Here is a 12,870-nt window from a genome sequence, read left to right as displayed (position 1 = left end):
GACCCTCCCAATCCCAGTGTGGCTGTCTTCCCACATTATGGAGACTCCCCTCCTGATCCCCATGGGGATGCCTCTCTTGGCCACATGGGGATTGGTTTTGATCCCCACATAGCTGGTATTCAGCAGTCTACCAGCTCCTGCCCCTTGCCAGCCTCAGGCTGGCACCCAGGGGAACCTGGAGCTCAGCTCCCCTGGCTGCTACAACAGAGCAGGACTGGGGGGCAGGAACATCCCAGGTCTCACTTGCTCCAGCTGGGATCAAGTTTGCTCTCAAGCTGGCACACGTGTAGACCCTTTCCCTGGGGACAATTTACTGCTCCTTTTTAATGTGCAGTAACTTTACTGTGCATTCATGGTATGTGTAAATGTACCTATTGATCTTCACTGACTAAAGTACAACTCGGGTTCTGCCTTGAACATAGTAACTAGTTGTATTTGCATAACTCAATAAAACAATATTGTAACTTTTTATTAAGAATTTAGTTTGAGATGGAATTTTAGGGAGCATTTGCCAACTTCTGGTCAGTTCCTTCTATATCAAGTTGTTATTTGCATAACAGGGCCATGCATTTATGCAGGTCTGATGGGGCATAATTTGGTCAGTGTGTTGTGTAATTTATGAGAGCTCAACATTTTTTAGATTTTCAGATATTTATTTCCAAACTGTAAAGAGGACATTTGCCAGACAGAAAAAAATGATGGGGAAAGAATATTTTGCACACAGCCACTATCTCTAATGAAGCTTGAAATTAACATGGTTATTTTAATTTACTTCCTTGTTGGTGTATCACCCAGGGGTGGGATTGAGCTGATACTCGGCAAAATGCTTTGTGGGCGCTGCAAATGGCTTCCTTGTTTTCTTGACTTAAGATACTAAGGCAGCTTTCTCAATATGACCTGAAAAAGGATGTAGTTTTCTTTGTGGGTTTGGGCTGGAGTGGGGTAAGGGTTAGTTTGTAAACTAAAAACAAAGACTGAGAGAAATGAAGATACTGCTTTCTGTCAGTGGAACATGAATTCAGAAACCAAATTTTATTATGACTGTTTTAATGCAGATGTTCTGCATAGTTTGTTGCTGATTTAATAGCAACTGGATTGCTCATGTACCTTCAGTAAAATGCCTTCACATTTTGCTCCTGTCTGAACCCCAACTATCAATGATGTCAGAGTCCTGGTAAAAAATTTCCTTCAGTCACTGCAGAAAAAAATGCTCACTAATTATTTTCTGTCAGCCTTTCATTAACACTGACTTTTTAATATTCTTTTCAGTAGCAGGATAGTGGATATACATCTGTGCACAACACTCAAAGAATTATCATCATAACCTTTTTGGGGCATTGGTTCAGTACTAACGCAATTATGAAATGGTAATATAAGAAACACTTTTAGCTTATATTGAGGTATATTTTAGAGGCATCATACTTTAACTTGAATGGGAACTCTAGCTGTGGATCAAAAACAAAGTAACCGCTGCTTTTATCATTTTTCTTTTCACTAAGATGGTGAGTTTGCTAATTGTGCAAGGGTTTACATTCTGTTTATTTTAGCAAGAAGGGCAGAAGCTTCTCTCTCTCCACATTACCCCACTGTATCTCCAGCTTTCTGGTTGTAATGCATATAATGAAAAATGGCTCTTGCTTAGTACTTGTGTGTAGCATGCTGCAATAGAGTGTTATAAGAATAAAAGGCTTCCATCTCATTCCAGGTGACTGAGCAGATTCCTTTAATATGCACACCGTTGATATGGAGAAGACTGAATTCAGATCCAAACTTGCCTCTGTTTTTTGGAGGTAGTTACACGGAGATTTTTTTTTTTATATTATTATTACTTTGAGATGCTTTTTCTAGAAGATACTAATTTGTGCTCTTTTCCAGTGACAATATCACTTTCTATTGAAGTGTGCAGGGAATTATTAGCAAGCAGAAAAATGGTAGTGATAACCTTGCTTGTAAGTGCCAAAGTGCTTTTAAAAAACTAACAAAATGGGAACAATTCTCTTTTTTTTTTTTTTTTTTTTTTTGTAAATGACATGTCAGTATTCTTTCATATGCCCTGTTTGACAGGGACAGATGATAAACTCAAAAGCATGTGATCACTCCCTCTGAGCAATTAGTTTTGCACTGTTATTTGAAAAGTAAATCGCCCAAAATGACTGAGGAATTTTTGCAACTTTGATGTATCAATTGCAGAAATAGCACAAAAGGATTTTACTGAAATACTTTGTGACAATAAAGATTAATGAGAGCATCAGCTTCTAATGTAGTTCATTAGAAGGTATTACAAAACTTACTGCTTAAGAGTTGTATTTGAAATTTGACTGCTTTTACCCTATCTATAAAGCTGATCTCAAGCTTCATGTAATGAGTCTTTTTTTAAAGTGCGACTGTACAATTGTGGAGCTAGGCCCCAGTTCTCTCAGAAATGTTGTAGCGGGCACACTGTTTTCACATAAAGACCTGTTTTGCTTCAACTGCCTGCCCTTCAAATGCAGCCTGGGATCTGAGCGTCAAGCTGCGTTATTTCTTCCTCTGTCATCCCCACTGATAAAGCTTCTGTGGGACAAAAGTTTGCTCTTGGTGATTATGCTGTGGTTATTTTCAGGATCACACACCTTATGACAGATCTTGGTCAACATATCTGAACATGAATATAAGCAATATTCTTTTCATAGGTTTATCCTTATGATAATCTACTCTATTACACCTCTATAAATGTGTCCTACAATATATTTATCAGTTGGAAATCCTTCTGTAGTTTAAAATACAGACATGGTAGTTGACATCAGCCAGGACTGTAGTAAAGCTCTTGATAATCCCACACAGTGTTCTCGCAAGTAAGTGGAAGAAAAGTAGGCTAGATAAAATTACTATAAGGTGGGTGCATCTACATGAGACATTTCACTGCGAAGTAGCATAGCTTACTAATCTGTAAGCATATGCATCTACACATACACATTTACTGCACAGTAAACCTTGCTAATTGTGAGTAAATGTATTGCCTACTGTAGCAGGGTTATTGAGTTGCCTGCTACTGAAGATAGAAAATGGCTTAGCTGCCATTTATTAAGGGAGCTCATTAGATCAGCTGACTGCCAGTGGGCGAGGCTTGGCCTTCATAAGCAGGGAAGGCTGAGGCCAGACACAGTTCTCTCCAGGCAGGAGTAGGAGCAGGAGCTCTGTGGGAGAGCTGAGCAGCCCGAGTCGATGGTTGCAGCCTGACCGCTCTGACCGGCTGCAATGATGCAGGGGTAGAGAGAACCCTGACGGAGGTATGAGAGAGAGCCCGCATAGAACGGAGTTGGTATTATAAGCTTGGGGGCTTATGATGTATTATAGCCAGCTGGCTTATAGTTTTGTTGAGTTGTGATTATTACACCAGAGGACCGGGCGAGGCTGTAGGGGTGGAGGAGGCCTCAGCAGGAGCTCCCCAGTAAGGTGGGGGAGTTCCTGGCACCACAGAGGGTGCTGCGTTGTGGGGTTGTCCTGACCCCAGCCCATTGGGGCGACTTCGGGAAGAGTCCAGTAGAGGGGGAAGCCCAGTAGGGCGCGGGCCCAGGATGGTGGGTCTAAGCAGTGGGGGGGTCCAGACCCCAGCCCAGCATGGGCATTACCGGGACAGGCCCCAATTAGAAATCCCAATTGGAAAGAGCCCCAGTGGGGCGTAGGCCCCAGTGGGGGCATAGAAGGCCCCAGTGCGGGCGGCGAGTGCAAGGAGCGTGAGCAAGGGCCCCAGTGGGGGCATAGAACGCACCTCTTGCGCTCGCCACCCGCACTGGGGCCATTACAGGCCCGAGTGCAGGCACGGAACTCAAGGAGCGCGATTACAGGCCCGAGTGCGGGCATAGAGACCGTGGGCAGCACGGAATAGGCCAGTACGCGAACGGCCGCGGAACATAGGGGAGGCAGGCCTGAGCGGGGCGCTGCCTGGAAGTTACAAAGCCCTGAGTGAGGCGTAAGCCCATTGAGAAGTCCGGGCTGGGCGAGAAGGGGCAGAGTCAGAGAGCTGCCCCAGGAGGGGGGCGCGTGTATTGAGTTGGCCCTGGGAGAGGACCAGCACCGGGACTCGGAGAAAATCCTGGTATCGTAAGATCAGCCCCGTGCCAAGAAGGGTAGGAAGGCAGCCTCCACTGACAATACTAAGATCAAAGATGTGGCAGGCGAGATAGAGGGTGCATTCAAGGCCCAGGCTGGCACAGTAGGCAAGGGCACTAGGGCACCCCTAGGAACCATCCTGCCACACCTACAAATGCAAGTAGCAAATTTACTTGCAATTTCTAACTGTGCATTGGCGCTCATGTAGATGGTTGACTTAGAGCAAATTTGCTTCTGGTCAGCCAGCTACCGGGGGCGGGAAATTGCTTCCTGCTCCTGGGAGCTGTCTGCTGCTGGGGCAGGCTCCACCACCAGAGCCCAGGCAGAGAATATGTACCCCTCCAGCAGGGATCTCCATGCTCCCCCCCCCATCCCCCCACTCCAAGATCATGATTGGGGAGCAGGGGGCTGGGAGATCCTGATCTCCCAGCACCAACCCCCCCTGTTGTGCAGCTGGATCTGGGGGCTTCCTGCTGGTGGGGGATGGGGAGTCTTTTCCTTGCCCAACTCCTCAATCATGGAGCTGGCTAGAGTACAAGCTCTCCAGCTGGTTCCCCCACACAGCTCCTTGATCATGGAGCTGAAGGGAACAGGCTCTCCAACCTGTTTGCCACCCAGCTCTGCAGGTGCAACAGGCTCTCCAGCTCCTGCCCTGTGATTGCAGAGGGAATTCTTGCCCAGCTAGGGGCTTGCTGCTAGTTGTCCTACTGGCAGATTGGGGCAGGGGCCTGAGATCTCCCCCTCCCCTTCAGCTCTTTCCAAGTCCCCTGCCCCAATCAGAAAGCCAGGGCTGGGAGCTCCCTGCTGCCAGGGGAGGAGGATATTGTCCCTGCCCCAGTAGCAGGGCAGCACCCCCTGGGCAGGAAGTAATGTCCCAGCCCCAGCCAGGAGCCAGCTGTCTCCTGGCCTGGTGCTCCCTGATAGCTCCTAGGCAAGCACCCAGGGGGAGCCTAGAGCTCCCCTTGCTGGCAGCAGGGGCTCATTACAGGGCCCCAGGAAGCAGAAGCTCCTGTTTCCCTATATGTGTAGATGCCTGTCCAAGGGTGTTTACTTGCAAATAGTTTACTCAGGAGTAAACTGCTCCCAGATCTAATGCATGTGTAGACACACCCGATGGCAATGTAATAGGTTCAATAACCACAAAGGAAAGAGTAATTATGAATGGATCAGTGTCAGAGTAGCAGGCAGTTTCAAATGGGATTTCATAGGGATCTATTCTGGTTCTTGTGCAGTTGAATATGCTTTTTAATTACTTGGATGCTGGAATAGAGTGCTTCCTGATCTAGTGTGCAAATGAAAGAAACTGGAATGGCTTGCAAACACTCTGGAGAACAAAAATAAAATTGAAAAGGATCCTGATAGATTGGAGAGCTCAGCTAGTGATGACAGATTGAAATTTAAGGCAGACAAAATTTAAGGTGTTGCATCTAGGGAAGAATAATCAAATTCACAAATACAGAATATGAGATATGAGAGCAAGAAATAATATGGCTGAGAAGGATCAGTGGGCGCATCTACACAAGACGCTATGGCACCCTAGCAACAAGCTACAGTGCTATAGTAGTGGCAGGCATGAACCGTGATGTTGATGCTACTGTGCAGTAGTTTATTGCTACTGTGCAGAAGCATCAGAAATAACCCATGTGGCTCCGGGACTGTGCTGTAATGGTAGTTACAACAACTGTGCAGTCCAGCACGTGTAGACACACCCAGTGAGACCCAGTTGCCAAAAAAGCCAGTATAATTTTGGGCCACACCAACAGTAGTATTAATTATAACATATGGGAGGCAATAGTAATAGCTTGACATTGTTCAGGCCTCATTTAGAGCAATGTGTTGAGTTCTAGGCAACACACTTTAAGAAGGATGTGTAAAAATTGGAGAGAGTCCACAGACAAGCGACAAAAATGACAAAAGGGGAAGAAAAAAAAGGTTGACCAAACTAGGTATATTTAGCTGGAAAAAAAAGCCGGGGGCAGGGTAGCAGTTTTCAATTGTATGGAAGGCTGCCATAAAAAGGAGAGGACAGCAGTTCTCCCTTGCCATGGGGCAGATCATGAAGCAATGTGTTTAAATTGCAGCAGAGTAGATGTAGCTTTAAGTTCAGGGGGAAAAAAAAACTTCTTTACTGTTAGAACAGGATGGTAATATAATAGAGCACCCAGGAAAACTGGAATCTCCTTCATCAGATGTTTTCAAGAGAAGCCTGGATAACCATTGGGCAGATGTTTTATTCCTATATTTGTGCAGGATTGTGGACCAGATGTTGATTAGGGATCTTCCAACCTTTGATTCTATGATTTTACACACTGTTCTGTAGACACAAACATTTCAATTTCAACACTTATTGATGCTGAAACTCAGCCTTTTTTTCTTTTTTGTTAAACACATTAGATCAGACATAATTCATACATAATTTCTGCCTAGGTTTCTATGTTTAATGAACACTGAACTTGATTATCAATATTTTGTGACAGGTGTTTTAAATTTTAGAATAAAAATGGAAAAAAGTGGAAACTCCCATTTTTACAACTCTCATTTAATGTGAAGACTTAAATAACCCATCTATAAACGGACATGAAGTGTAATATTTTCAAAAGTGCATGATTTTATTAAATCCCTATTGAAAATGGAATTTAGGAGCCATAGCCCTGTTAGCTCTTCACTCACCTGAAGTCATATTTTTAGTGTTGTTTAGATGCAGAGAGGTACCTACTAGGATATTTAAAAGGCACATAACCATGATGTGAAATTAATGGGAGTTACATGCTCAGGTATGTCAAAACCCTACTGTATAATCTGCAACTTTAGGCACTTTAATAACTCTAGTCAGTTACTTGGAAAATTTACTATAAAACCCATGTTTAAATATTTGTTCAAAAATTTAGTTATAGAAACATAAGAATGAAGGGCTAGAAGGGACTTCAGGAGGTTCTCTAATTCAACTTCTTTCATAAAGCAAGATAATCCCTATCTAAACTCAGTTTATTCAGTGTTTATTTAACCTATTCTTAAAATTGCATGGACAACCCTCTTGAACCAGGCACAATGCCTGAAAATGCCAACATCCTAACGGCACAGGTAAAGGAGGGGAGAAGGGTCCTGCTGCTGCAAGGACAGGAAGTAGTTTGTTAAAATATACTTGAGAGATCCACTGTCACCCACTATAGCAGAAGGTAAACCCCACCCCCCAACAGTCTGCGCTGATCAGACTGTGGGATAAAACTTCCCGATCTTGAAACTCATGATAGGCATAAACGCAAGCAGCGGAACAGAACCCTCTAACCAGGAACTCCAAGTTTTTTAGTCCAACAGAAGTATTGAAATCCCCTAATCAAAATCTCCAGCTTTTACTGCACCAAACTTCCATGGGCAGTCTATTTACTACCTCGCTGTTCTAACAGTGAAGTTTTCCCTGATATTCAGTCTAAACTTACTTTGCTGCAATTTAAAATCCTTATTTCTTAATAAAGGTTTTCTATTTCTAGACCGTGTAGTGATGGTAGTCTTTTTTGTGAAGTCAAAAGATCCCATTAAATAAAAACATATTGGAACTAATCTATAGGTGTGCTTGAGGTTGCTATAGAATGCATGACCAGTGAAGGATATGGTGTACAGCAGGGGTGGGCAATTATTTGGGCATGGGCACCACATAGGGAGTTTTGACAAGTTGTGGAGGGCTGGCATAGCAGCCCTTCCCCCCCCCTTCTCCCCCCCCCCCCACAACGATTCATTAAAACACCTTATGTGTGGCCATGGGCAGCAGGGAGTGGTGTTTGAGCATGGGGCTGGGGGGAGGCCAGAATCATGGGGGTGAGGTTGTGGGGTGGCCCTGTTTGGAGGGGTGAGGAGGCTGTGTATGTGTGGTGGGGGGAGGGCTGCCTAGGCACTAGTTCCTGGGAGCAGACCAGGGATGAGGGGAAGGAGAAAGGGCAAGGGGAACATGGAGCAGACCTTACCTCGGCGGTGTGGTCCACAGCTGCCCCTGCGGCACTCCACGTGGGGCCAAACCCTGTCTGCTCCTGTCTGGGGCAACCAGCACCGCACTCTAGCCCACACCTAGTGACCTAGCCCTGGCCACCATGCACACCTTTTGTCAGGGCTGCTCCTGGTGCACCTACAACTGCCCACGTGCTGCTCTACTCCCCTCACCTCCAGTAGCATCTCCCACTGCTCCTGTTGTACCAGTCCTGGCTGGAAAGAAGCTTCTGCCAGATGGCTTCTGCTCCAGTGTGCAGGACTTTGGTTCCAGCTCATAGCTGTCTTGCACCTGCTCTACCTGCCTGGTGTGGGTGGCCAAGTGGGTGGAAGGCAGCCAGGAACTGGAGTCAAAGCTCACCTGCTGGAGCAGGAGCTGCCCAGCTGTAGCTCGCAGCTGCCTTCTACTCGCTCACCTGGCAGGCCTGGGCTGGAGCACAGCATAGGCTGCACTAGTCTGAGCTCAGCCCCAAGCAGAGTACTTCAGGGGCAGCCACAGCCTGGATCAAATCAATTGGCAGGCACTCCCTGCAGGCTGGATCCAATAAGTTGGCAGGTGGGATCCAGCCCACAGGCTATATTTTGCCCACCCCTGGTATACAGGTATTGATGATTTTTTTGTCTTGCATTTTAAGAACTTTTTCAATAATTCATGACTTCTGAGGTCCTTTCATAACCTCTCAGGGGATCACAATCCATGGGTTGAGAAATACTGCTGTAAATAATTATTTATGTGGATCAATGCTTTTGAAGATTTTATTCATAGTGAATAAGCAGCTTGGTTTTTTCCCAATGCATCTTAAATTTCCTTTTCTTTTAGGTGTGAATAAATCCTACTGCAAGCTGTACCATGCTCCTCAAGGAAAATGAGTTTAGTTAAAAATATTAAGATTCTAGGACATTATTATATTTTAATAAACTTGGCAAAATACATGGAAAGCATCTTTCATGTTACTAGTGAGGCTGAAATAATTTTCACTCTACCTAAGATTAGGTACTCAAAGATACTCTACCTAAGATTAGGTGACTCAAAGATACTTTCTTATGGAAGCTGTCTTTGAAATAAATGTGACATTATGTGCTTTTTTTTTTTTTTTTTTAATACTTGTCACTATTTAGTTTTACTTATAATTGGCCTTATTTATCTTGACTAATAAACCACAATGTTCTATGTCTATATGTTAAATGGTAGTAACACAGCTGTAGGTTTGTGATTAACCTCGCAAACAACGTCTCTATCTTGAACACTACCTGGTTTCTAGGTTATTTATTTTGCCTCTAACTCCAAAATAGAAACATTACTACAAAGCAATTGTACACATTGGAGCAGTTTACTATTTATTAAGCAATACTAGTTTGAAACCACTGTGAATGAATGGAAAGAACTGTGGAGGTAAGGTGAACCAACTATACTTCAGATAAATTGTAGGAGAAAAACAAATGTAAATCCCATTACTTCGTTCATGCAAGAGTCCTATTTTTTTTTTTTTATGGGAATAGTAAAGACAGTCAGGTGTATGCCTGAAAATCTCTTCTAACATATTAAGGTTGTCAAACTTTGCTTGTGTTAGTAAAGATAAAATAGTTTAGAACAAGCAAGAAGATATCCCAATAGTGCTTTCAAAATAATTTTCGTCAACTTTGGATAAATCCTGTTCATACAGCATTTTTCCTTGCTCTCAATCCTAAAGTCTCTTGGAAATGTAGTATAATTACAGAAATTCTGCTGATTTGGGACACCACTGTGTGAACTGCTGCACTGGGACACATCTAGGAACACCAGTGCTTATTTTACAGGGTTCCCAAATGCTACAGATCTGACTGACTGAGGGGGCAAAGTTCAGGGGCCAAGTTCTTTTCTGACTTATTTTCTTCACTGGGATTAATAGAATCCAAAAGTATGTAAAAAGGATGTGCTAGGTTTTTGGTTATAGCTGTGTTGGTCTAAGGACATAGGCAGGCAGGGTTCTTTGGGAAGATGTAATATATTTTATTAGACCAACTGAGTAGTTGGAAAAAAGTTCTTCACAAGCTTTTGGCTGCAATCACCCTTCTTCCTGCACAGGAAGTCTCTGCTGTTGTTCTGAGACTCCAAGAAATGAAAAAAGCTAAAAGTGTGACAGGATGTCTGAGAAAGTGAATCAATGGAAATTTAGGAAAACAAAAGGTGGAGGAGGGAAAAAAGAGGGGGGGGGGGGGGAAGCCAAAGGTAAGTAAGAGAGACTCTACTGTAGTAGTTCTCCAAGACAGAAAAGAGGCTGTCTGTGAAAAAGTAAATATCTGGAAATTAGGAAGACAAAGGGTGAAAAGGAGGGGAAGGGAGGAAGAGGGAAAAAGAAAAGTGTAAAAGGTCAGGTCTGGCAGGTACCTGGTCAATCGGATGTCAGGCAAGTTGTAATGTGTCATAAATCCAATGTCTATACTGAGTCCATGATTTTTTTGTATCTGGTAGATTTATGGAGTAAAGTTCTTAGGCTCGTCTATGGAAGGTGTTTTGTAAGTCCCTTAGAGGATTAGAACTGATAGATTGGAGAGACAGTGAATCCACACTGACTGTTCCTAATCACCTTCTACTCCTCCAAGTGCTTTGAGATGGATTTGCTCCATTTTTCCAGGAACTGAGGTGAGGTTGACTGGTCTGTAATTCCTTCCCTGGATCCTCCTTTTTTCGTTTTTAAATGTGGGCACTATGTTTGCCCTTCTCCAATCACCTGGGACCTCTTCTGATAGCCATGAGTTTTCAGGTGATGGCCAGTAGCTCTGCAATCTCATCAGCCAACTCCCTTAGCACCCTTGGGTGCATCCCATAGGGTAATTGGTCTGAATATCCAGAAAAACTTTGTCATTGTTAGAATGGTGAGGCAGTGGAATAGACTGCCTAAGGAAGTGGTGGACTCTCCACCACTGGAGGTGCTCAAAAGAGGTTGGACAGCCACTGGTTGGGGATGATCTAGGCCTATGCCTACATACATCAGGTTTTACTATGGGTATTTCCTGTGCTTCTAGGCTTTGCTGATTGCCTCCCCCCTTCCCCACCCCCCTTTCTGCTACATGTCAGGGTGTTTTTACGTCTCCCTCAGAGGCATTGAGTTTTAGCTACAGCCAAGCCTCGGGACTTTGACTAAAGTGTACCAGTACTTTAGTCCAGCTGGAACCAAAGCCAGAGGTTCCTGGCTAGAAGGTCCCGCCCTTTTGCTCAGAGTCAGCCCAATTAACATATTTGGGGTCAGGAAGGAATTTTCCCCCATGGTCAAACTGGTACAGGCTGTGGGGTTTTTTGTCTTCCTCCGTAGTGGTGGAGTCGGGAGACCATGACCTCTACCCGGGATTTCTTAAGCATATAGTGACAATATTTCATAGAAGCAGGATGTTGATCTGCCATAGTCCCCCTGCTTCACCTGTGACAGGTTAAGGTGTTAAGTCTATGTTGTGTCAGAGTTGATGGTAGTCTTGTATAGAATTTCGATAATGGATTGTGTAGGGTAGCTTAGATAGGATGATCCTGCCTTAGGCAGGGGTTGGACTGGATGACTTCTGGAGGTCCCTTCCAGCCCTGCTTCTCCACAATTGTATGATATGAACTTTAAGTGCTTCTATTGGAGAGATTTGTGTTTCTCCTGGGAATTTCTTTGTTGAAATCATGCCAAATGCAAATTCTACCTCAGATTCTCCTCTCACTTACAGCAAGGTAAGTCCAAAGTAAATTAACGATCTTTGTCGGAATGAATCCAGAACCTTATGTAAACTGGCATCTTGCAGTAATGGAGAATTTGAGAAGAAAGGACTAGATCTCCGGTTTTTATGTTCCACCTAACTGTACCTGTAGGTACCTCAGAACCCTCAGATCAGCTGCTACCAAACCCCAGAAGGGACCTCTGAACTTTAGATGCTTAGTTTTCAACGAAAACTTAAATGTTCCTTAATGGCCTAAAGTTATGGCCAGAATCTGCTCAGCACCTGTTTCACACTTACACTCAAATGAGTTTTGTCACTTCTTTTACCTGACAGGCTTTAGTTGGTAAGAATGAACTGAGCATCTCCAACACATGAAGCTTCACATGAAACATGGTGTTGGTGCTACCACCCATTTCTCTGGACTGTAATGCAGTGGTAGGATCTTTGTTCAGGATGTTGGTGACATGGGTTCAATTCTTTTTTTTTATCCTTGAAGTGCTGTACATCAATTTTTTTTTTTCCCCCAGTCACTGGGCTGTAGACTATTAGAGATGGTAGATATTGTTGCTCCCTCTTTTTGAAGTTGTTCCACTTTGAATGGAATGACCAAATATACAGTAGATCAAATGCAAGCCAGCATTTGCATGACTTGAAACCAGAAAGTGAGAAACAAAAATCAATGTGTAAGAAATCAAGCTTTTTTTGATGGACTGAAGAATTTAGGGATCACTTATTCTGCCCATATCCTCCTCTTAAGTAAAGACAGACTCTGTTTTCTCCTAGACTTCACCATTGATGGGTGAACTTTAAGGATTGGCAGAGATCCCTGCACTTCATCTTGTTATCACCATTCAGATCCCAAGGGATCCTTGGTTGCTATGAAATCTTATTGTTTCTTTACAGCCATACTATCTTCCTCCTATTTCCCTGTTCTGCTTTTAACTTTTAACCTGATTTCAAGAATGATTTCATCATGCTATACCAGCACAACAAGCTGAGAAAGACTAGTGAAGGAGAGATGAGGCAGATGATGTACCAGGAAACTAGCCAGATTCTAGAGCAGCAGCTGTTGTGGTTGACTTGCCAGCCCAGAGCATCCATCCGTGAATCATCAATTGCCTTGAA

At 43.9% G+C, this 12,870-nt stretch overlaps 1 protein-coding gene across 1 annotated transcript in view; it reads left to right on the top strand.

Annotated features, from left to right (window-relative positions):
- The window catches only part of OGFRL1 (opioid growth factor receptor like 1), a 34,419-nt gene extending 32,103 nt beyond the window's left edge, over positions 1-2,316 (top strand). Inside the window, exon 8 of the mRNA XM_090034725.1 lies at positions 1,706-2,316. Within this exon, the coding sequence (XP_089890851.1) occupies positions 1,706-1,713 (8 nt within the window). The 3' untranslated portion in view covers positions 1,714-2,316. The remainder of the gene's footprint in view (positions 1-1,705) is intronic.
- Positions 2,317-12,870: the final 10,554 nt, after the last annotated feature.

This window comes from Crocodylus siamensis, chromosome 1, assembly GCF_052110815.1.
Source record: "Crocodylus siamensis isolate JL-2025a chromosome 1, ASM5211081v1, whole genome shotgun sequence".
In the NCBI taxonomy this organism is placed as follows: Eukaryota; Metazoa; Chordata; order Crocodylia; family Crocodylidae; genus Crocodylus; species Crocodylus siamensis.
This window is presented reverse-complemented; position numbering and strand designations above follow the sequence as displayed.